The sequence below is a fragment of the Lepisma saccharinum genome, chromosome 3, assembly GCF_977018435.1.
Source record: "Lepisma saccharinum chromosome 3, izLepSacc3.1, whole genome shotgun sequence".
In the NCBI taxonomy this organism is placed as follows: domain Eukaryota; kingdom Metazoa; phylum Arthropoda; class Insecta; order Zygentoma; family Lepismatidae; genus Lepisma; species Lepisma saccharinum.
The window spans coordinates 2,425,267-2,452,297 of NC_139231.1; the positions used below are offsets into that span (position 1 = coordinate 2,425,267).

Here is a 27,031-nt window from a genome sequence, read left to right on the forward strand (position 1 = left end):
TGATGAGGTGATTTGATCAATTACTGATAGAAAACTTTCCACTCTCAAATGTTCACAAGGCGAGAGGTGGATTTGAGGTTCATTTTAATAGTGAAGAGGATTCAGTCGGACGTTTCTTACCCTCTGATGTGAGTGTTCCTTATTGTACTCTTCTTTGCCACTTCTTCTTTTGGCTATCTCCTCATATTCAGAAAACTAGCTCCTTTTTGATTCTACGAACTTCTTTAACCTCTTAACTGGGTATGACGTAATACTCCGTTCTGGCTCTACTGATTTATAATGGGCATGACGGGATACTACGTTCTCATGTTCTTACTGCTGATATCTGTTGTGTATGACGAGATACTTCGTCAAATTACTTTCTTCTTTGTTTCACCAGATGTCTCTGACTTCCAGACTGTTGTAACCGTTAGAGTTAGCGGGAAGCAACGAACACAGCCCGACGTTCAGTTCTATCGCGTATGCAATAATGGCTCAGGCAAATCGGAAGCGACGGCGTGTTTTTCCTGCCGAGGAAATCCGAGATATATTGTAGTTGTAAATCTCGCATATTGTAAAAAGTACAACAAGGACCAATAAAAGAATAAGCAATACCTAAATGGTATGCCATGGAGCACAGAAATATTAACTAAAATATTGGTTTACGAAATTCATCAATTTATCAACAAAAATTCCCAGGGCAGATTGGGCTTTCGACGAGGAAATTTCCCAGTTAAGAGGTTAAAGATCTCAGTAGCATCAAATATCTCTAAAATGTAATTCCAGAAGATGGCTAACAATGTGATTTCCAGGGACGACATCTGCCGTGACAGCGAATTCGCTTCACTTCTTACAATACCCTTCTCTTCTTTGCCATTGCCTATTTCAACAAGAGCTTCCTTAAATTTTTCGTAACCTCGGACTATGGCTTTTGTGGCATCTGCTCTACATGCTCACCAAGTCTCACTTAAACTCTTGGGAACATAGTATTTCCCTTCTGCTTGTCTTAACTTATCCACCAATGTTTGGTAACGGTGAGGTGATGCTGTGAACAACACATAAAGCCTTTGTCCAAAATCGAAGAAATGAACAGGTGCAGGACATGCATTAGCCGCAACTTTCCCTACCAGATTCAAAGAGTTGGCACAACATGGTACTAAAGTAAGAATCACGAACCTTCCGACCTTCTGTAAACAACCGTCTCACTTCGAGTAACGTATCACTCCGTGCCAGCTGTTTTTGAATGGTGCGGCCATCATATGCTGCTCACTCGCAACCTTTAATTTTACGTAACATGGAAAAACGTATTCTTATTTTAACTGATAATCTACACATTGAAGTATAATACATTTTCTACAAGTGTTTAAATACGTGTTCTTGTTCAAGAATGAACATATTTTTCTACGCCAAAAGTTCAATTTATCTGACACTGGGTTAACAGATCCCCCTTCCCCCCTCCTCTCTCAGTACGACAGCGCCAAAGTTATACAAGAGAGAGATTCGTTTCAGTATTCAAATTATTGCCCAACATTGTTGACATGTGGAGTATTATTTTCTCCTTTGTGCAACAAATATACCGCCAGTTTTAGCAGAAGCTAAACAAAGATAAGCCGGTGAATAAAAAGAGATTGTTTATCTTTCTCTCGGTTTCTTGTACACTACAAAACAAGAAAACGATAATAAGCACATTATTTACGCACGTCTCATGCAAGTAATGTATTTTCTTACCTTGATTCAGTACTTCCTTTTTGAACTTGAGGCATTTTCGGCGCTAGACATCATCCTGTCAGAGTACGGTCTGTCAAATTTGCTTGCCGAAAAGGAACTCAACGTGACACAAGAGGCGATATAACGTCGACTGCTAAAATTGGGGAGATCGTCATCAATCATCACTATCAACATCTTCTCCACAGTGGGCAGAACGGCTCTTTGATTGAAAGAATACGAAAGCACCTCGCATTGTATTGCGCTTATTTATTTATTTATTTATTTCCTTCAACAGAGAAATTTTCTCCTTTTACAGAAGGTAGCCAATAAAAATACAAATAAAAATAGAAATACATAAACAAGAGAAACACATCATATAATACAGTGAGACATAAGACAGGTAGAACACATACGCAAATATAATGTAATATAAATTACTAAACTATACTATAGAATCATATAACACTCAATAACACTCAATTAGCAATTTAGAAGCGCTTCACCCAATATAATTTATGTTATAAACACTTGTCTTAATATTTTTTTGTACTCATTGATTGAGATACTAAAATCAAGATTAGACTGCAATATAGATATTTTGTTGTATGCAAAGGACATTCTAAATAATGGCGAATTCTTGAATCTTTCTGTTTTAGGAATATCATAAGACATCAATTGCCGCAGCCTTAAGCCACATTTCTTTCCATTGAAACATATCTTTTGGAGAAAAGTAGGGTTATCTATGATGCCAGTCATTGTTTTGTACAGAAATATTTGTTGTGTTATTTCCCTTCTATTAATAAGACTTTCATAATTAAACTCATTAAGTAGGTCAATGTATGATAAGTTATTATAGTATGATGGTACATTATACTTTTTGTAATACAAATATCTTAAAAATCGTTTTTGAATTCTTTCAATTACCAACTCCTGGGATTTATAATATGTAAACCAAACATTAGAACCATATTCAAGCTTACTTCTAACTAATGCATTATACAAGAGAGAAATACTGTCTACATTAGTTAGATTCCTCGTATTTCTTATAAGAAAACCTAATGATCTAAATGCATTGTTTACCATGTATGATACATGTTTGTTAAACATCCTATTACGATCCATAATAATGCCTAGGTCCTTAATAAACTTTATTCTTTCAAGCTCTTCTCCACACATAAAATAGGAGATTTTAGAGGTATTTATTTTACTTGATAACTCCATAAAAGAACACTTCTTGATATTAAAATTAAGGTCATTGTTTATACTCCACTCATACACCATATCTAAATCTCTTTGAAGTTTCCTAATGTCTCCATCATTATTAATTTGTTTATAAATCTTTATGTCATCAGCATACATGAGACATTTAGAATATTCAATTTGTAATGGTAGTTCATTTATAAACAATACAAAAAGTAGTGGACCAAGATTCGATCCTTGTGGTACACCTGACTTCACAATATATTCAAACGACTTCGATTGTCTATAGGTTACATATTGTTTTCGACCATTAAGATATGAGGCCATGAGAGCCAGAAAATCACTAGTCAACCCGAAACTTGAAAGTTTGCGTAATAAAATATTGTGATTAATTGAATCAAAAGCCTTAGCAAAATCAAGATAGATCGTATGAATAGGTAATCGATTTTGAAATGCTGCATGAACATCTTGAACAAAATTAATTAAATTTGTTGTTGTTGACCTTCCAGGAATGAAACCATGTTGATTTTCATTTATGTAACATTTACTGTGATTCCAGATTCTTGTGTACAATACTTGCTCTAATATTTTGGCGGGCGCACAGAGAATTACTACAGGTCTATAATTTTCTATTTTACAGTTGTCTCCTGACTTAAAAATTGGGTAAACTCGAGTTGTTTTCCAGATATTCGGAAAAGTTTGATATTTTAGAACTAAATTGTATATAAAACAGAGTGGCTTCTTTAGTATCTCTGCACATGCCTTTAATAAATAGGGTGGAATTTTATCAGGACCACTAGCTCTCTTAGGTTTCAATTTCTTTACAGCATCAAAATATTCTTTATCAGTAATTATATGATTTGATATAGAATATGATACATTCATTTTAACATCATCATGAATATCATATGAGCTTATACCTTTCGCATATACAGATTTGAAAAAAGACGCAAAACTATTTGCTACACTTTGACTTGTTTCCAATTTTCTATTTTCAAAAACCATAGTCTGTTTAGTACAGTTATATCTCCCTCTTTTATTTTGTATAAAGTTCCAGAAAGATCTTGTATTATTTTTAATATTTTCTTCGGTTTCTTTAACATACCTAGAATAAGCCCTTCGTACCATTGTTTTAACTATTTTTCTTGTTTCTTTATATAACATGTTATTTTCTTCAATGCATTTCATGGATTTCCCAGTGTCTTTCATACATTTCCTATAATACTCTTTTAATTTTAATGTTTCTATAATCTCTTTTGTAAACCAACAGGGATATTTATTATTCCTGTAAAATTTTCTTTTTGGTATAGTTGAGTCAAATACAAAATTTATTCTATCATAAAATAAATTAATAGCTGTTTCCACATCCTTTAATTTATATAGAGAATTCCAATCTGTATCGCGCAGCATTTCATACAATTTTGGGAAATTAGCCTTACAAAAATTATAATCCAATACCACTTCATTTTTTGTATTATTTCCTCTTTTTCTTAGATTTAATTTCATAATTAGAGCTTATCTCAAAATCGGTGTACTTGTTTATACGAGCAACAACGTGTTTTTTTCGCGGGACTCACAACTTGACCGGTCGTTTTCCTTTCTTTCACCACACCGAAAACACAAAGACGCAGACACACAATTACACTTGGACACCAACGTCACTGCTTGCTCAGGATAACACCGACACAACATCACATAAACGTTAAGAACAACCTGCTTCTTGCCACTTTTCAAACGGCTGTATTTCCGAAAGACTACTCTGAAAACACGGGAGACCTTCCTGCACGCATGGAAGTCGCCATGTTTGAAACTGGCGCTATTTTCTTGCTGTTCACGTGATCGATTGTAATTTATACAATAATCACGTATTATTATTATAAACAGAAACCTTTTATGAAAATATATTTTAAAATGTATAATCCAATGTAATTTACACGTTTTTCTTCCATTAGCGTACTTTCATAGGACGGACTACATGATGCGGAAGAAATCCGTTATTAGGCTGTTGCCAACTGCAATACTTCTCACTAAGTCAAGTACAGAAACGGAAGTGGTACGTCGATTGTCGGCATATGATAGTGTGATTTCACATTGTCAGTGACGATCCTCCGGGGATGGGGAAGGGGGTGGGACGCAGGAGTCGATCTATAATCCAGAGGTGTTCACCATCAGGATGGTGACATCCTCACACTCCGGAATACTTTTGCGGGTGAAGGAGGGCAGGCCGTAGGGTGAGGGAGGTTGATTTAAAATGAACACCTCACAACAAGAGAGAAGAAAAGTGTGACAATATTTAAAAATTCACCCCCAAATATGCATTTTATTTTATATGTAGCGTACAATAAAATGTGATAAAAAACAAAGGTAAAGTGCTCTCCTGTGCTTAGCACCACACCATGAAGGCATATAGGGGGTGTGAGGGTAACGCCCCACACTTTCTTGATCTGGTCGTGAGTGGGGTGATGTGATCAGCATCACGCCCCTGACCACCTTTATAACCCAGGGTTTCCCCCAGGTACACATGTCTTTCGACGCTAGGTGGGCACCGGAGCCGCTTCCAACGTTAGAAAAGTTACCGGATTTGAACCGGCCGGGGATCGAACCCGGAACCCCTGGCGTTGTAGCGCACTGTGCTAACCACTCCGCCATGGAGGTCGACACCGACTGAGCCACCGCGGCCGCACAATAAAATGTGACTGCCTCAAAGTATTTCTGTATTCTACAGTCTTCTTTGGAACTCGAAAAAGAAGTAGCAAATTCCGGCAAGTCCAGGATCATTTAACAAGTACAAAAATATTTTCTCAAAATTTCTTCAAAATCAAAAATAAGTTAGAAAAATATAGTCTCATTTTTTAGGGCACGACTGGGTAGGGGGGGGGGGGGCAAAAAGACCATATTGCCCCCCCTTGTTGAGTGGGGGGCATGTTGCCCCCCCCCCCCCCCCGGTTCTGATGTCCCTGGTAAATATGGTACATTTTATTTTTAAAACCATAACTCAAGAATGTTGAATTTTCGCAGTATTTGTAATTTTTTGGCACAAACGTTTTTGGATTTCTCAAAAAGGGTCACAATTTGCATTTTGTGCCAAATTCACATTATTTCACCATTTTGACTGGATGAAAAATGTGTTCACAACATGGCTGCACGTACATAAACATTTTTTCAGCATTTTTAATGTTATCACGTTTGCGAAAAATCAGGGTTCCTACTGATAGTTTACAGATTATTACTCAGTCCCATGGCCTGTTTTTTTGTTTATATCAAGTAGGATTTTGTTTCCCTATGAACTACAAAACTCATCCAGAAATATAAACGCATGGATAATATAGTATCTTTATTAATAAAGTAAGAATAATCAAGGTACACAAAAAAATTTAAAACCATTAATAAAAAGTAGTATATTAGTTATCAGTCTTGCTTGTGTGGTATTATCAAGTGCCTGAGTTAATTTATCAATTATCCTTTAGTGTTAGAAAAAGTATTATTGTAAAAGAAAGTAGAAACAATGTTCAGCAATCTCTCTTTACAGAATTAACTTTCTCTCGTGTAGATTTTGAATTCATTTTCAGTCGCATTGTGATGCAATGTTTCGCTGAGTTTCTTTGTTGCATTTAGTCTCCAACAGATGTCAGCAGGGGCATTTCTGTCTCCACTTAGGATCCTTGCTGCTTCTTGGATGCTGCTTTCTGCACTTTGTAGCAACTGCTGCAAGAGAAGGTGTTCATGTTATGTACTATATAAACCTAGGCATGAATTGTATATCATAATAGAGTATTGTGCTTGTCAGAGTGGTGAGAAAGAAAGAAAGAGAAACCTCCCTCTCCCATCTAACACTTTTTGTCTTATTATTTCCATCCACCTTTTTTTCATGTAAAAAGACAAGGAAGCAACAATTACGATGAAAGTTTGACTTCCATTGTATAGATTTCAACCTATGGAAATTTAAGAGTTAAATTTTCTTGAAACAATTATCCAATTCAATCATTTCTGTTTTTTAAGGCAGCTTTCAGACCAAAGCAACAAGTGACACATGACATTGGAGTTTCTAAATGAAGTGACATGAGATTCGTCCATGGGTATCGGGAGAGGAGGGGTCCCCCCTTCCGGAAATTGGTGTCCTTCATTTCAAGTAACAGAGCAGAAAGCTTGTTACACAAATAAACTTCATTTAGTTGGTATTCATCTATCACTTTTTGTCTTATTATTTCCATCCACCTTTTTTTCATGTAAAAAGACAAGGAAGCAACAATTACGATGAAAGTTTGACTTCCATTGTATAGATTTCAACCTATGGAAATTTAAGAGTTAAATTTTCTTGAAACAATTATCCAATTCAATCATTTCTGTTTTTTAAGGCAGCTTTCAGACCAAAGCAACAAGTGACACATGACATTGGAGTTTCTAAATGAAGTGACATGAGATTCGTCCATGGGTATCGGGAGAGGAGGGGTCCCCCCTTCCGGAAATTGGTGTCCTTCATTTCAAGTAACAGAGCAGAAAGCTTGTTACACAAATAAACTTCATTTAGTTGGTATTCAAACAGAACTACCAAAGTGAAAACTGCATTACAGTGAAAAAATGTGTAAAATACAAAAACAAAATGGTTCCACAGTTTCCAAAATTACTAAAATTGTAGTTTTACATGAGAGGTCACACAACATAAACATTATGAATAAAATTTCCACCTATCCTTTAAACGCTTTTGTTGAATGAGGTGTCTTAAAAGTTAATAACAAAATACAATAAATATAAATTTCAGTACACTAAATGTATGAAATGTAAAACAATGAAAAACACTTATGTTGGATATTCACTCATCTTGTGGATCGAGTAAAAAGTATCCCCATTTATATAATAATATGTAATAAAATCGGTTTATTTTAATTAGTTTGTAATAGTTATTATTATATAATAACAATTTTAACCATGATAATAATTATTATTGTTGTTATTTTAACTACAAGTTTCATCATTGGCCTCACCCCTCCTTTAAAAATTTCTGGCAACGCCCATGGCCCCTTCAGTCTCAAAAAAGCATTCACTGCATATATGTGACCACCAGACTAAGACAATATACACAAAAGCAAATTACTAACTTATCAGTGAGACTTACTTATAATGGTTATAATCAGTCCTTTTTTTTCTGGCAGTACTCAAAGGTACGCTGTACTGGCACCTTTCATAGGTGTTTGTAACCACAAGGATTCATGATCATTTATGAACATACCCCAATATTTTGAGTAGTTCGTATGATGAGCACAAGAACATACCAACTTGAACCTTTCTTTCTGGTTTCTGGTTATAATAGAACCATTATATGTAAGCCTCGTGGATATGTTAGTAATTCGCTTATGTGTATTTATACCGTGTTTGTTAGAACCTGTCCCATTTCCCGCGTTAGCGATTGCTCGACAGTTTCGGTGTCAATGAGAAACGAGGAAAAAATCGTCTGCTGGGCAGCGAGGAGCGAATAGAAGCCAGAAGAGAGGCGCTTACGTAGACGCTGTTGCGACGTTGTGTATTTTAATTGGCTGCCTGGCTTTCACTTTCTCCAGCACGGAGAAAAGCCAGCGATCAGCTAGCGCGAGAACCAGGACAGGTTGTAACAAATGCGGTATAATATACTATACTACCATTACCACGTTGGCCATCTGGCAGTCCAGACCTCAACCCTCTGGAGTACAAATTATGGTCTGTGCTTTAAGACATCGCTTGCAAGAAGAGACATCCCAGTATTGCCAGTGTGAAGTACTCTCTTGTGAAGGCAATGACAGATTTCCCTCTCAGTATAGCATAATTCAATTCACGAATGACCACAGAAACTTAGGGCATGTGTGTGAACTAAAGATGGTCATTTCAAACAATGCTTAGTGCTTTGTGTAAGCAATACATCCATGTAACGCATATCTATGGGATATTACAGTATCATAAAGCATTTTATGTTATATCATTCAAAACTTTGTGACAGTATTTGTGGCAAAACTGGATACACGAGATCAAATTATACCTTGTTAATTTCACAAATGAACTCTTACATGTGAAAAGAGCAGCTCATGTGCCTTACAATCAACTCTGTCATGAACAGTGTGTTGTTAAAGACCTGGAGCAAAGGATGAAAGGAATGAGAAACACTGATGAAAAGAATAGTATACAAGAGAAGGAAGCAAAATAGGAGAAGCCAAGATAAGACCAGAATGAGACTACTGTCGAATTAAGAATTATAAATATTCGAGTTTGGACTCCAATTAAAAATTAACCAGCAGACAGACCTACATAAAAACGAGTTACATCAAAATTTAATCTGCGTTAGTCTGTGTTAACCACTTTTTTTTTCAGTATGGTCATGAGAACAAAAGAAGTGCTATTTCTTTTAGTTTTGCAAACCATCACTCTCTTTGAAATCCTATAAATAAATTTGGTGTTTTTTTTAAGTCCACTTTATGCTTTATGCACAGTAAGGCTAATCGGGACTGGACCTACAGTTTAAAGTGGGATCCGAACCACTATGTGCCTCCACCGGGTATCGAACCCGGGATCCCTTGATTACAAGGCGATGACGCTACCACTGCGCCATCGGGGAGGTCCTCCTACAAATAAAAAAACAGGTTGTCCGATCTGATGAAATTTTAGTATGGTGCAGGCAGAAAGGTTTTAAACTCAATTTTTAATTTTCAGATTATGAAAATTGGTAAAAAAAAACTTTTTATCAATTTTGTGAAAGAGCTTTTTCTTAAGATTAAGTAGTCCTACAAATATGATCTTGTCTTGAAGCTCTTTACATCCGTTTCCAACCCCTGAGTTCCTTGTGCTCATCATTGCACCAAAAACACTTACCAGTGTGTCTCCAAATCAAGTCATAAAATCATAACTGCCGTAAAGGTTGCCATACCTAAATCATATAAAATATTCAACCCTGATTAAATGTTTAAAAGATCATGTGAAACACTGGATATGCGTACATGGAGGTTGCTACATATTTACCTTCGCTTCCTCTCTCAAGTCCTGACTAGTTTTGATTTTTGGCAGATGTCTAGAAATCTGTTCCATCAGTGAAACATGCAATTCATATAACAGCAGTCCTGAAATAAACAAATATACTTTCAATAATATGGTCTCCATTGTTATTAAGCAGTTCTTTCAGGATGTGACACTGTTATCATTGCAATTTCTCATCTTGTGTGTGTTATTGCATTTCTTGTGCATGTCTTCCAATATGCATGCTAGTTATTTACAGAACTTTTTTGAAAATTCTGTGTTTTTGTTATTTTGAATTTGTACAGAAAGTGTAACATGTGAATTTAGCAAAAAGTACTAGAGTACATTTCTTACAAGTTCAGTACAAAACAAGCTGTGTGTTATTTCTTTGGATTGCCGCTCTGGTTTTGCAAAGTGTGAAACTTGCCAAATTGAAACAAATTATAAAGAGCACACGTTGATCAATTTCTTAGACAATGCTGTTGCAACTTGCTGTGGCGTTGCCAGAGGATTTCGCATGGATGCTTAAAACGTGAGCAAAATATTTTCAGGCGGGTGTGCTTTCAGTGGCCACCAGATCTTTCTTCTTTCCATCTGTAGTTCTTATATATGTACATAATGCTTGCATTGTAGAATTCTTCTTCTAGTTGATGGTTGTTACAAGCATTTAAACACAATTTTTTATGTAACGTTTCAGGAGAATACACACTTCCTTCACGAGACAAATGAATGTCAGATGAAGGGAGCATGTGTTCTGAAATATTACATCAAAAATACATATTTAAATGCCTGTAAGAACCATAAACTAGAAAAATAATTCCACATCTTGCATTTTCCTTTCTTTCACAATTCTGTTGTTCTATTACTTTTTCTCACTTCTCTTTTCATATTTCTGCCTTTCTCTCTCTTGTGTAAAACTAGCTCCACTATAAATTATTGAATGTGTCTATTATTGAATACTTTGAAAAGTTCTCCTGTATGCTATTACAGTTTGAGTTTGTGTTTTTAAGTCCACTTTATGCACAGAAAGGCTAAACGGGACTAAACCTACAGTTTAAAGTGGAATCTGAACCACTATGTGCCTCACTGGGTATTGAACCTGGGACCCTTTAATTACAAGGCAAGCCAACGGAGAAAAATGCAAATATAGGACCGGTTGCTAAAAAAATGAAGACATAAAACTAGACATGCCACTGAAGACATCCCTCCAAATAAGAAAATTTACATGAAGTATCCCCTCACTTATCCCCAAGTCGTGAGCAAATATCCTTCACCTAACAAACAAGTGTTGCCTAAAATGGGCATGACATACATCTGATTTGCACCAAACTCACATGAATAATGTATAGGAATGAGTATTAAATGTCCATTTAAAATATAAACATAAGTTTAATGTAGATCTTTGGCACTTTTTTTTTGTATAAACACAATTTGAATTTTTGTCACCTTTCTAAAAGTAACTTTATCTTGAAAATTTCAAAGCAAGAAGAAACGAGATAAACAAAAAAAGAAGAAATGAACCACCTAGAAAACTCTGGCATTTATAATACTTTGAAATGTGTTAGTGGTGTTTTAGATTGATATACTCAAACTTATGCGATATACAGTATATGTAAAATATATTATAATATGCTGCCTTAGAAATAGAATACCTTTCATCCGGCACTGTCCCGCTTGCAGAATTTCCAGAAGTTGCAGTAGTTCACGACACAAGTTAATTTTGTACAAAATATCTTCATCTGACAAATCTGCAAATATAGTAAAATATATGCAATTATTGTGTGGAATTAAATTAATGTTTATAATATTGTTTGCCTCATCTGTGTATACTTAATCCATAAGAAAACCTTTTCCTACCCATGCTTTTATCTTTTTTGTTCTCATAACTTCTTTTCATCTCTCTCTCTCTCTCTCTCTCTCTCTCTTTCTCTGCCAACCTCTGTGGTGGAGTTGTTAGCTCAGCGTGCTACGACACCAGGGATCCTGAAGGATTTGAATCCTAGCCTGGACATGGGCATTCTTTACGATTGTCCCGTCTTCAATTTCATCATATCCTCATCCAAAAGTGGCAGATAAGCGATGCTAAATAACAAAAAACAAAAGTCAAATCTCTCTCTCTCTCTCTCTGTAGTATACACAAAAGGACCTCTCTTCTTGGTGGCCATTGAGAGAGAGAGAGAGACTTCAAAGGAGCCAGAGAGAAGGAAAGAGAGGTGGAGGTGAGTGTGTGTGAGAAAGAGAGACCTATTTATTCCTTTCTTTCTCTCTCTATTATAGAGAGAGAGTTACATGGACGTCCGAAGGGGGTGGGCCACAGCCCCCCCTTGGAAAATGAATGTCCACCTGAAAATTATATATTTCACACATAATTTCATTTCAGCCACAGTAATTTATGTTAATTATTATAAATACGTTGAAGGAACATGATAATTTCAGACTGAAATAGTGTTTTTTTGAGGGTGTATCACTATTGTGGGGAAAAATATGCCTCCTTTGCCACTCTGGAAAAAAAAATACCTTGCTTGCCCTTCCCTGGGAAAAATCCTGTGGACATCAACGGAGAGTTATGATGAAGGGGCACCCTCAAAAGATCTCTTCTCTTCCTCCCTCTCTTTGAGATTGGTGGGAACCAGCAATCACTAGAATTCTTTTCACGAGGGGTTGTAGTCCCATCAGCTCTCACTGAGTACAGAGAAGAAGAAGAAGGAAAAGATCTTTCTATTTTTCCTCCGTCTACTCTCTCTCTGCATCACTCTTTTTCTTCTTCTAGGGAGAGAGGGAAATAAAGCAAGAGATGGATAAAGATAACGTATTTCTTTCTTGTTCTCTCCCTTCCTTCCTTGTACTCAAGGCCTCCAGGGTAGGGAGAGGAAATGAACACAGAGATACAGTAGAGGCAGAAAGGGAAATAACAAAGAGTGTGCCTTCCTGAATTGGCAGAGTGGTTAGCAGTAGCACAACCTCGCCCTCACCCTTGCACATCCTCACCACCTCTTTCCCCTTCTTTTTTCACTTATCTTCCCCTCCTTTCTCTAACGAGAGCGAAGGAAGGGATAAAGACAACCCCTGAGGAAGGGGTGTGAAATCCACACGACCCTGCTTATGCTTTCTCTCTTGCTTTATCCTTTTCCTATCTTTCTTTCTCTTTCTCAGTGATCGCCAACCTCCGTGGCGGAGTGGTTAGCACACCATGCTGCGATGCCACGGGTCCCGGGTTCGAAACATGGCCTTGGCATCGGTGTTCTTTGTGAGTGTCCCTAAATCAATTTCATCATACCATCCAAAAGTGGCAGAGAAGTGATATAAAATAAACCAAATCAATCAATCAATCAATAGCCAACCCAGGGTGTCCAGACCTTCCACCCCAAATTTTGAAAATACTATGGTTGATTCATGACACTTCCCGATGAGACACATGATGTAGCAGATACAGAACAATTCTCTATGTGCATGGTTTGTGGATTCTGACAATAATATCCGCTAACAGTTCTAATGTATCACCAGGGGTGCCCACAGGGAGGGATCATGGCAGAGGCTGTGGCATCAAGATTTTTTGGGGAGATTTTTTTCCCTTCAAATAATGTAAAATTCAACATTTATATATTTTTCCAAAATATATTGTAGAGATATGGAGACCATTAAACTGAGAAAACCTCGTCATGTTAATATTCACACTTGTTTATTTCCTGAACTTGTCCGACCAGCAAGTGATCCCAAGAATGCGCTAACTTGTAACTTCCGTAAAACAAGGAACTGGAAAGGCAAACACGTGGATCTAAACAGGATCTACCACGTTTGAAAGGTTTAACAACCTTTCGACACCTAGAATGATAAAAGCAAGCTCCTACCCGGAGCTCGCTCTCTTTTGATTCTGACACTCATCGACGCTACATGGATAACTAGTCCGATTACTTTACAACACGTTACACTGCTAACTACGACGATGGAACACGGAGTTACCGCTGCCTAGCATGCTATAAGGCGCAAGGGATCGCGCGGCTTGGTGAACTGAGGGTCGCTGGATAGAACCTTGGAACTGTCACGATTCGGTCTGCGAGAAGCATTAGGACAAGACATCACACACATCTACCAGGTATGAACAAGCGTGAATAACCTTTTACACCAACTTTCCATATCTCTACCCTCCTACGGAGCAGGTTTAGCCAACAGACATTATTAAGCTCTACCTAAATGTTTAAATGAAACTTCCCTGTGACCTCAGAGCCCAGGTAAAATGGGCTTACAACATGGTGGAGGTGCTTCAGGCCCTTTTTTGCAATTAAGTACCCTCCTGTACGAATTGCTTTACATTAAATTATTCTCTCCCCCCTTCCCTCCCACTTTGGGAGCATTTTTAAAGTAAATTTTTAGTAATTCCAATTCATACTCCCACAGTACGCTTAAGATGCGTCAGACCCAGTGACAAGTTTGTGTATTACCCTATGGAAAACAACCCCTCTTTTTCTTTTATGCCGAGCCCCCCCCCCCAACAAAAATCTAGTTCTTCTGCATAACATGTATTCAAGCATCATTCACACAGGAATGAGAACACTTGCTTATACTTATTTGACCAGCGATATATTAATGACATAAATAACTGTATAACCATACTTTCCTTTGTTCTTTGGTCAGCACGACGAACCTTCGTTTATGAATACGTCACAGATAGCGTTGCACGAACACCTAGATTCCTCCCTCGACCAAATCATAGAGTTAGCAACTGCAATCACGGCAAATCCAATAAATTCACGACCTTTATCCCCAATTCCCTCCCCTCCACTAACACGGTTAAGGTCTGCTAATAGAAATTACCCTCAATTTGTCCTTGGACTAGCAACACCCGACAGAAACCAACCCCAACCCTTGGCGAGTACCCCGGCTCCCGTTTCAACTTCCTCTAACACTGTTAATAGTTCTGGTAACGTAGCTGTACAAATTTCCACCACTAACATGGCCACCCCAATCCCCACTGCATTATACCCGGCACCATTTAGCGGAAATGACCCTAAGGACATTGACTCATTTTTCCTTAAGTTTCAAAATGTAGCACACGCCGCAGGATGGACGGAAGCTAAGCGTAAAGAGATGTTACCTTTATTTTTGACGGACACCGCTTTAACTTATTTTCATGACATACAGAAACGACCCAATTTTGTAGACTTGACATATACCCATATCAAAGACGAGCTAAGTACGCTATTCAAGGGATCATACCTGTCAGCAGATCCCGTACAGATAATACTCCAAAGAAAGCAAATAATAACCGAACCCATCCATACCTATGTTATTGCTAAAAAGGCATTAGTCCAGCAATACTTCCCGAACGCCACTGAAGAACAAACTCTCTCTTACATCATCACGGGACTGCGAGCCAAGTACATTGGCTGTTTAACCAACAAGCATTTTGCTAGAACAGAAGAATTAATTGCCCACCTACAGAATTTCGAACGCCAGCAGTCATTAATTAATTCACGTATGTTGGAGGAGAAATTGGAAATAGATCAGGCAATTGCACAGGCAAGCTTACCCCAGACATTCACCCCGTCACCACTTCACAGCTGTTCGCATGCACAGGTCTACTCCCCCCTCCCCAGTAATCCATTGAACCCGAGTCAACAGTTTGTACCATACAACCAGTGTCCATCTCCTTTTTTCCCACCATCGACTCATCAAGTCCAAAGTCTACAGTCCAATCCGGCTCCCGTAAATAATTCCCACACAGAGTATCAAGGAATGTATCATGTACCGAGTTCTGATAGTGTCCGCTGCGCGGCGCCACCAGCCGTAGCCAGAGTAGAACACGCACCAAATGCCGCCTCTGGTGATGAAATAAACAAACTCTCGTCACAACTGTCGAGCATGTCCCTCTTTTCGAACGAACAGATGAACGCAAGTTCTCTTTTCAATCTTTGCTCAAATGTGTTGGAATTGGCGAAAACGGCTAATCAAAACGCACATAACAGAGATTTCAACAAGGGGAATAATAACTCCTCTTCCTACAGAAATAATAATAATCATAGAGCTAATCACAGAGGTAATTATAGATCGAACTCACGAGGCCAATTCAGAGGTCACAGTAACAAGAGGTTTCAACGTCGAGATCAGGCTAATCGCGACGATGCAAATACCTCAGCCTGTAAGTTCTGTGGTCGTTATAATCACGAGAGCGACAGCTGCTTTTACAAGCCACAACGAGACAGTGGTTTAAACTAAAATCGTCTTCGACTTGCAGGAACGAAATCGAAGATAATAGCAGATTAGATAAAGTTCCTATAATTGAGAGAAATGGCCTATACTTTATTAATAGTAGCATACAAGGAAAACAGGTAGATTTACTTATTGACGTGGGTTCCCAAATCTCAATTTATCCTTCCCATCTTCTCCCTACTGAAAGAAAAACATACAAGGTACAATCCACAATCCAAGGTGTGTCTGGATCGAAACTGAGTGTGTCTGAAATTGTAGTTCTTCCTATCATAATTGGAAAGCGTAAATATTCGCACCCATTTAGAATAGTAGATTCAACTAATGTCCCTCCCCTTTTAGGAAATGACTTTTTACGAACGCAGAGGTGCGAAATGTCGTTAAAAGACAATACAATAACTATTTATCATTTAGGACGTACTCCAAATTATAGTATTTTAAGATCAAAGTACAAGACTCACCAGCTGTCGCATGACATATTTACCCAAATTGAGAATGTAAATGTGTATGAGGGAAAAGCTACCCTTTCAAACACAGTTCAGTTAAGTCCACGATCAAAGACTTATATCAATTTGAACATTACCACTACGACACCCAACACCCCTAAGCCTGTACTTTTTACCCCATCTGCTTCCCTTATGACCCAGCATGCAGTAGTCCTTCCCAATGATACAGTAAACACTCAGTCACCTGTCATTCCCAAAGACAACCCTATAGAAAAGACTAATCATGACAAGAAAAATGATGATGATGATGATGATGATCTATTCTTTCATCAAGTATTTCATGCACAAGCAGCAGATTTTGATATTAGTTCAGAACAACGTAAAGACCCCTATTTCAGAGACATTATTGACTTATTAGAAAACAAAGACAAACCTAGTAATCCTAAACTAGAAAAGCTTTCGTATTCTTATGTACTCAAAAATGGAGTCTTATACAGGACTAATAAAATCAAAACTGGTAATCGGGATAGACTTTGTATTCCCCATGCATTAAGAAATCAAGTTTTCGATCTTATTCATGCACACAAAATGAATGGAAGTCACCAAGGTGCACAAAAGACATATAATTTAATGCTTATGCGTTACTTTTTCCCTAATATGAAGAAATTTGTGTACGATAAGGTTCGACATTGCATCCCTTGCCAGATCTCAAAGAAACCACAAGGTTCTAAACCGCATACGCTGCAAACATTTCAACCAGCCCAAATCCCTTTCCAACGAATTCATATTGACGTATGTGGTCCTTTAGTCTCTTCAAAAACGCACAAATACAAATATTTCCTATCAGTAGTCGATAGTTGTACAAGGTATGTAATTACAGCTCCTTTGGCTAATCACGATGCACAAAACATAGCAACAGCCCTAGTTGAGAAAGTCTTTTTAGTCCATGGCATCCCGGAAACGATCTATTTAGATCGTTCAACACCCAATTCAAGTTTACTCTTACGAGAGTTAGCCAATATTACAGGCGTACAACTAAAATATGTAGATACTTGTGCCCATTTCACGAATGGATTAGTTGAAAGTTCATTTAGTTACTTAAAGAAAGTTATGAGAGTCTTTGTGTTAGAAAAGAAGGCTTCATGGTGTGACTATTTAGCTAGCGCAGCGTTCAGCCACAACGTTACAATCCATTCTGGATCCCTCCAGAGCCCGTATTTTACTTTATTTGGCTACAACCCAAGGATCTTAGCTGACGCAGTCCTTCCTTCGAACCCCGACAATGTTTCCCAGACGAACGCACAGAGACTTGAACTCCTGACCTCCATACGTAAGACAGCACATGACAACTTGCATAAGCGTTACGAACAGCAGAAAAAGTACGCAGACAGCACTTCTAGGCAAATACAGTACTCACCAGGACAACATGTATGGATTCTAGATGCCACTCCGACTCCAGGTGTGTCAAAAGCCTTTGCGTCCTCTTATAAGTACAAAGGAACTATTCTTCGCAAAGTTAACGAGAATTCCTACGAGGTAACTTTCATCGACGGCAGGAGTAAACAAAAGACTGACACTATTACAATAATAATAGACTCAAAGCCCGCTACGACTAGTGCCATGATAACCCCACTAACATTCATTAACACGCCACTACGTTAACCTCCTCTTTAGCCTCCTCGCTCCGTACATTGCACATGCTAGCATCCCATGATCCAGCATTTTCTCACGCTCATCGACTCCTCCCCCCCTCTTTCCACTTCCAGTGCTCGCACTGCATTTCTGCGTTAGAACGAACTCCTTTTTATTTTTAACAAGATCAGGATTACAGAATGCTATCTCAATCGTCGGAACATTTATAATACATCTATTGCCTAATAATTAATTTTTACTGATATTTTAATGTTATTTTATATTTTGCGATTAAACGCATAGTAATAGTCAGAACATATCACTTAGCTGATTTGACTAATAAGTACTTAGTGTGTTTATGATCCTAACTAGCAAATATTTTTTTTCCCCATTTGCTGGTACATATACGCTCAAATGAAGAAAAAAGTACAAAGAAATAAAGAACGAATGAACTAAGATAGAACAAGATCAATGATTTAAAGAACAAATGAACTGCGTAGAACTTGCTTGAACTTTTGGCTTTTTGGCCATAGCAATTTTTTTTATTTACGCTTAGGTGTAACGCGAACTGCTTCTTTGAAAGCTGCAATGCACTAAATATGTTAATAAAGCATATAATAAATATAGGCAAATGTTCCCACTCTCTCCTTTAATTTTATAGTTCAAATATTGATAGCATACAACATGGTATAGCCCATATCCCATGAAATTAAAACCTACTCTATTTTTCAATGAACTTTTACACAAACATATTACTTACTCTTTTTCACTTCTTTTTCAATTTTTTTTTATTAGCAGCGAATGGAAGGCGCTTAAACCTTTGTCCACAAGACACGTAAAATTCTTGCCATTGCTTTTATAAACGACATTTACACATATTACAGAAGGAAATGTCTCGTAATCACTTAGTTCGTTCTATTATCGCTGAATTCTCCTTTCTTTTCTCATTTCATTCCGGCTAGGCCGATTATTCCACCTATTCCCCCCCATTCCCCCCCGGCGAACTTTCCTTACAACATGGAATTATTCCACCTACTCCCCCCCCCCCGTTGCCCCGGCGAACTTTTCTTCAGGTAAACCTGTTAATCATAGACAGGCCCCCTTTAAAACTCTACATCATATACGTAATAACGCCCCTTCGCCGTCATTCAAATTAGATATTACCTCCCCTCCCCCCCAAAATAATTCACCAGTTTTAACTGAAAGTCCCTTTTCAATCGATTTTATAACCCGTCATCATTTATTGTAAATCTGCTCCACTACCTTTTGCTTTTTCCTAATTTTTCCCTTTTTTGCGCTTGTTTCATTTTCATCGCCACGGATGTTACCGGACCCATGACGACCACTGGCTTGTACCATCGAGCGACAGACCTAGGCTCATCGCAGAGACCAACAACGATTTTGTGGAACTCCAGTACCACAGGACCCGTTCCCGTCTGGACCCCATGGCTGATTTTTCCATCTTCCACGCCGCGACCCAGATGTGGAGCGCTTTACTCAGGACGTTTCTTGCCCCGAAGCGCCATCGCAAATTTGACTTCCAGACTGCCCCTCCCACTGAGTGCATCCTGCTCTTGTTTCCTGATGTCATATGATGTATATGTTATTTTTCATCGGCTCAACGTGTTCCGGTGCTCAGCTACTTCAAGTACCGTAAGGCACACGCAATTAGTACACACGCATGTCCTTTACAGTGCCACAGTTTGTGCCCATGGGTGCTACCCATATTGGATTAGAGATACGTCTCTTTCTTTTGTGTTTCTTTTTATCGTCAGCTGCATAGAACGTCCAGCCTATGGCGGCATGAAGTTTACAGCGTTGCCATGGTAACATACCTCAAGGCTCCGCCCAGCATCGTGTATGTTATGCCGAGTGTACTTTGAACTCAGCAAACAGTGAATACAACCGCGTGCGGTTCCCGGCGTTTCTTCACACTGTGCTGACATGTGTTTTTTTTTTATTATTATTGTGCTGTCATCACTCAACCAAAACTAGTTCAGTGTCACACTTATGTAATTATTTTTATCCATGCCTCAAGACTTAGTTAATTTGTGGATTCTGACAATAATATCCACTAACAGTTCTAATGTATCACCAGGGGTGCCCACAGGGAGGGATCATGGCAGAGGCTGTGGCATCAAGATTTTTTGGGGAGATTTTTTTCCCTTCAAATAATGTAAAATTCAACATTTATATATTTTTCCAAAATATATTGTAGAGATATGGAGACCATTAAACCGAGAAAACCTCGTCATGTTAATATTCACACTTGTTTATTTCCTGAACTTGTCCGACCAGCGAGTGATCCCAAGAATGCGCTAACTTGTAACTTCCGTATAACATGGAACTGGAAAGGCAAACGCGTGGATCTAAACAGGATCTACCGCGTTTGAAAGGTTTAACAACCTTTCGACGCCTAGAATGATAAAAGCAAGCTCCTACCCGGAGCTCGCTCTCTTTTTGATTCTGACACTCATCGACGCTACATGGATAACTAGTCCGATTACTTTACAACACGTTACACTGCTAACTACGACGATGGAACACGGAGTTACCGCTGCCTAGCATGCTATAAGGCGCAAGGGATCGCGCGGCTTGGTGAACTGAGGGTCGCTGGATAGAACCTTGGAACTGTCACGATTCGGTCTGCGAGAAGCATTAGGACAAGACATCACACACATCTACCAGGTATGAACAAGCGTGAATAACCTTTTACACCAACTTTCCATATCTCTACCCTCCTACGGAGCAGGTTTAGCCAACAGACATTATTAAGCTCTACCTAAATGTTTAAATGAAACTTCCCTGTGACCTCAGAGCCCAGGTAAAACGGGCTTACAACAATATGTAAAAATTTTACACCTTAAATATTTAATTCATCAGATAAAGAAAATAAAGTGTTTAAGGGCATTATGGAAGAGAAGGGGGGAAGAAATATCTAACGCTTACATATTAGGCCTTAATTGACACGTGGGTTCTGGGGGGGGGGGGTTCTGAATTAAACGTTTGGGGGAGGGGCAGTATCCACCTCTAGGTCTTAGATTATGGCATGGAAATTAAGGTGGTAGGATTGAGTATTAAATATAAATGGAGAGATATGAAACTCTTGATAAAAATAAAACATTTAAATACTGACCAAGGCAGAATTTATAGTATAAAAAATATATACACTAAAAAGGTAACGTTCCACCCTCTAACAGGGTCTTCTTCAGACGAATATTCACAATAGATTGATGAAAGATACAAAACATCATCTTATATATACACACTTCCAGACAGAGTCCAAACACAAAACAACAGGAATTTCCTGTAAGGAATTCCTGAGAATGGAATCTCCTGACAGGTAGCTAATTGACACTACCTGACAGGTACTTGATGAGATACTGTGCCTTATCAATTCCTTCACTTCTGGACATAGACAGGTTCCTTATCTACTGGACTCCTTCCCTCCTCTCTTCCTTCTTATTTTCTCCTTCCCTTCTCTCATCCTTTCCACTCTTTCTAGCACTCCTTTCCATTCTTTGTTAATTCTCAGCCCCCATTCCAGTTCATTATTATTATTTCTTCTTCTCCTTTTCTCTCTATTTCCTTGGCCTCTTTTCACTTTCTCACTATTCTTCTCTTCTCCCTTCCTATCCTCCTATTTTTTCTAGCCTTCTCCCATTCTATGTCGTGTCCCGTTTGTGTATATATATAAGATGATGTTTTGAATCTTTCATCAATCTATTGTGAATATTCGTCTGAAGTAAAGCCTGTTAGAGGGTGGAAACGTTACCGTTTTAGTGTATATATTTTTTATACTATAAATTCTGCCTTGGTCAGTATTTAAATGTTTTATTAACATGGAAGCAAGGCTAATAGTGTTACTCTTGATAAAGTGTTAAATCTTAGATTAGAGTTGAAACTTTAAATTTTGGAAACTGTGTTTAGCGATATGCTATCCACACGTTTTCAACCCCGAACGTGCCAAAATAGAAGCTGGAAAAGACTAAATATCTCGGGATCCTAATAAAGTATTGACACACCATTACATTAATATTCTTGAAAGCCTGCAAAGAAATGGATGGAAAAATTTTTGTTGCTCGCTTCGCTCGCAATAATGCGTTGCGAGAATGCATATTTGGCTCTTTACTGAGGTGAATGTAAAGTTCCATACTATAGCTGCATTACAAGACATCAGCGATATTCTCGATATTCATTAATAACACCACCTCTTAGTTGTTGGTATACTTCTTAATTTAAAGCAGGTGCATCATTTGGAACAAAAAGCTGGTAGACATGCTGTCATAATTTAATACTTTGTAGGGATTACGATATGGTTTGGGGTCGCAAATTATATGATTTGGGATGGACACATGACATGATTTTTTATCTGGGGGGGGGGGGTTTGGGCACCCTGTGTATCACACTGGGTAGTGATAGGTCAGCTGAAAATCTGACATCAGTTCTTCTTGAACAATGTCACAAACTTGGTCTTGACATGAAAAAATTAATGAGTCAAGGTTATGATATGAGTGGCAGATTTAATGGTGTGTTATCATGAATAAATCAAGAATACCCAAAAGGAACGTGTGCGCACTCTGCCAGTCACATGGTAAATGTAGCCCTATCTTCAGCCATGTCGAACTCCACTGTGAGAAACTCTTTTGGTACAGTAAGTAAAGTTTCTTTTTGTCAGAATAATACTGTACATGCAGTGGTGAAATACTAGAAACAATATATTGCATTATGTACCAGGCAGTAAAAAACACTCTTTGTCAGTGTGTGTGTGTGTGTGTGTCTAGTAATTATTATTAAAATTTAATAGAACAGTGTTATTAATATATCACTGTCTTAATATATATCATTGTTATAACGCTGTCTTAATTTAAAACTTTGTGGGCTTATGGCATGCTTCTGCTATACTGGAAATTTCAATAAATAAATAAATAAATAAATAAATGGGCACCCCTGGCTGGACCCCCACCTCTAAATTTTATTTCTGTAGCCAACCTTTTTTCCCTTCGGGGGGTGCGGTTCAAACCGGCAAAGGGGGCAGGGGGGAAATCATCTATCTCTTTCTCTCCTTTTCATTCTCTTTCTTCCCCCTTTTAATCTCCCTCTTTCTCTTTCGCATTTTTGGGAGCCATATTTTGAAGTATAATTAACACTTTAGGCTGTCCCCCAAAAATGCACACACACTTTGAATGATTATAAAGTCACTGTTTATTAAGTTGCAGTTCATTTTCAAAATTTAACAGAATCTATAGACACGAACAGTGGTGGCGATTAGTGGAGCGGACTTTCACACTTTTGTCCCCGCACTATGGCCATGGCCGTATTTAGAGGCGGGGTTTCTAGGGTTCAACCCCCCCCGAAACTTCTGACATGTTGGATTAATGGAAGTTCAGAAACCAAAATCTGTTACAAATTTTCAATTTTTTTTCCGAAGCTTCACAAAAATACAAGGAGACAATGTTGAAACGATCGAGCTAGAATTTTCATACATTTGGAATTCTGAAAGTTGAGTGAAACAGGATTTATTCTCAGAATCGTAGCCAACACGCGACCCCTCCATTTTCACTTCTGCTGTTATCTTTCCAGTGTTGTTCCTGCGTCACAAGGAATATAGACTGAAGATTCCCTTATGATTGTCCCAAAATTCCCTTTCCAGCTTTTAAATTTCCTGTCCGATAAAGTCGAAAATCCCCCTTGATAGGAGTTCAAACCTAGGATCTCCACTTTCGTAGCGCATTACGTTCGCGATTGAGGTTACAATCCATGCACCAGGCTAAGTTTTTAAAAATAATAACTGCTTCCACACTTTTCAAAATTCCAAAAATGTAATTTTAAAGTTAAACAACAAAAACTTTATGACTAAAATTTCCATCTAACTTTTCAAGCTTTTTCCTGAAGGTGTCTAAAGTTTAATGACGAAGTATAATAATTGTGCATTTCAGTACACACTGTATGAAACGTAAAAAAACAAAAAGAAACTTGTGCTGGATATTCACACATCTGCTGGATTGAGTAAGCCCCCCTCAAGGATATAATATAATAATTATTATTAGTATTATTATGGAAAAATTGTATTATAATTATGAAATTTTAATAATTATTGTACAATTATTATTATTATTATATTTCTAATATTCAAATTTCTGGCGACGCCCATGGGAATAATTATGAATGAACCCCCCCCCCCCAGAAAATTTTCCCTGCCTACGGCCGTGACTATGGCCCCTTAATGCTAAGCCTTGCAGAGAAAATCAACTGTACTTGCCCCCCTCCCTCCCCACAAGTTTTGGCACCCAATTGCCGCTACTGGACACCAATAATTTTCGTCAACACTTGTTTTCAAACTGCTGTGATGACAGTTCTGGTCCAGGCACTGCTGGAAACGAGAAGCAGTGAAATCAGAAACACCAAGAATTTCGTTCGGTATTTGTGTGCATTCTCGTTCAATGCATGTCTTCAATTTGTCGGGTTTGTACCTTAAATTTAATCTTTTATGCATCTCTATGTAAAAAGTCTAGTGGCGTGAGGTCTAGTGAACGGAGAAGGTATACTTCTGAATTTCTACGTCCATTTTTTCTTCAAGTACCACTCACAAAACTGCACTTTCCGGTCCGGACTTCTGCATTGAGAGAATGAACTCTTCTTGGAATGTAATCGTTCCAATGCCACGGCTTCAAAAAGAAATGTACTACACGCTGATCGGAAGAAAACCGAGAAAGGCAAAAGTGAGCATGAGATGTAAGAGAATCGATCAAGTAGAGTACAACACACATAAATTTGCCGTTGCGTAGATACCAATTTTCGTTTCGTCTCCCTCTCTCTTAGTACCACGTGTTCTACCCTGATCGAAAACCTTCGCTATTGTTGCCATATTGTCATTCCATTCCTGGACACACTCGCGCAAACATCATTGAAAACAATTGAATAGCGCTCCAGCTCGCGGTTCACACCGTTCGGCAAGGACGGCAATGTGGCAATATAGCACGGCGTAGTGGTTGCTTCTTTTATGCAGTGCATGTTCATTGGCTAGCTAGTAACTAGTGTTGCCAACTGTAATAATGAAGGGGAAAGGCAGGTAAAATGACGGTGAGTTTTGTTGGATTGGAAGCACCATATTTTTATTTTATACTAAGTATTTTACCGGTTTGACGTTGTGTGCGTGTATTGCGTGTGTGTATGTGAAAGTGTGTGTTTGTTAATGAACGTTAAATTCCATAATGCCTCCAGTTCTGTCAAAGTTGAAATCAAAAACCTTGCATAGCCAAGCTCGGGAAATTCTAAGCAACGTGCACGAGTTCATGAAGGAGGAAGCCAGTGAAGGTGTTAGCATCCCAATAAAGCATTTTGGCAAGAGAGCAGCGGCTGCGACTGAAGTTCCTGAACGAAGAATCAGGGCTATCATGAACGAAAGACAATCTCTTGAGATCAGAAGGCCCCTCCACATCATTCCACACTCCCGGGAAAGAACGACAAAGACCAGCGACCAAATCGTCAGTGGACGCTTTCGATGAAAACGTTATCCGTAGGCGCATATACGACTACGCTCTGCGTGAAAATGAAGTGCCGACATTGAAAAAATTGCATGTCAAATTACAGGCGGACATACATTTTGCGGGAAGTCAAGAGAGTTTGCGACGTTTGCTGCGAAAGATGGGATTTAGGTGGAGGAAGAGGAGGCTGTCATTTTTGCTGCTTAATGCGATGCATATTGTTTTCTGTGTTAAAATTGCCATGCTTTGATGGGTGACCAAGTTCATAGCAGGGCCGGCGGAAGGGGAGGGCGAACCGTGCCACCGACCAGGGCGGCAAAATTTAAAGAGAAGAAAAAAATAAGCCTATTGAAAACTGTGGTCGAGCGAGATATTCTTTTGCGCTTAATAGTATTGAAATAGCATAAGAAGTGTCATTATTTATTTTATATTTTGATGTTTTACTTAGGAATATATTGATTTTCAATTTCCCGTTGCTGCGTAATGGCGGGGGGGGGGGGGGTCGAAATGGAGCGGCATCTACCACCACCGCCCAGGGAGGCAAAATGACTAGCGCCAGCCCTGGTTCATAGCAAAAGAAAAAGTCGCGCAGCTTATCGTCTGGTGGCAGTATATGTACTTGTTATTGTTGTGGAAGCCGGCATCGTTTGTAAATGTAGAACAAAGGCAACCGACTTTCGCCGATCACAGAGAGGAAATAATAATACTGCTTGAGGAGGAGTGTTGTGGTCCAATTGTCGCGGTTTAACACGTTGGCATGTTGTTATCTGCCGTTGCAGTTCCGTACCAGTGTATACGGGTTTTGGGAGTGAACAGTTAGAACGCCACCAGTGCATTAATGCAATGAAAAATAATATGTTTTTATTTTGTTTGAAATCACTCAAATAAGGAATCGTATGAAGAAGTCTTCTTTGCAGCATTTTTGGTAATTTTACGTATGTGTTAGTTCATATTTTGCGAATTTTTAGTCCATATGTATGGAGCTACATACAAAGCCACTTGTTAGTACATATTAATCCTAGTCCTGGTATAATGCACGTTTAAAACTCAACGTTAGATAGACCTGAATTCTCTAATTTCCTTGTTGTACGTAACAGCTGTGCATCGGAGCACTGCAGCGATTTTTCTATCTGCTCCATTAGCAACAATGCTTCTTTAGTTCTGTCGAGCATCGCACGGCAGAAATATCTGTGCTGGACTTCTAGACAGCTTTAAATATCTTGAATGCATCATAAGCAGTGATATGAAATACAGCCAAGAAATAAAAGTAAGAATGGCATTGGCGAAGGAAGCCTTCAATTCGCGATTAAAATTACCTGAGCGCTAGTGTCGCTTCCAATATCGCCGCTCTATGTAGGAAAAATGTGTGTTTACATTCAATAGTAGTAGTACGTAATAGCA

General features: G+C 38.4%; 1 protein-coding gene across 1 annotated transcript in view; it reads right to left on the minus strand.

Annotated features, from left to right (window-relative positions):
- Window positions 1-6,224: 6,224 nt before the first annotated feature.
- The window catches only part of LOC145985695 (SET domain-containing protein SmydA-8-like), a 50,429-nt gene continuing 29,622 nt past the window's right edge, over window positions 6,225-27,031 (minus strand). Inside the window, exons 2-4 of the mRNA XM_083119764.1 lie at window positions 11,514-11,609; window positions 9,868-9,965; window positions 6,225-6,591 (exon numbers count right to left, since the gene is read on the minus strand). Of these exons, the coding sequence (XP_082975890.1) occupies window positions 6,418-6,591; window positions 9,868-9,965; window positions 11,514-11,609 (368 nt within the window). The 3' untranslated portion in view covers window positions 6,225-6,417. The remainder of the gene's footprint in view (window positions 6,592-9,867; window positions 9,966-11,513; window positions 11,610-27,031) is intronic.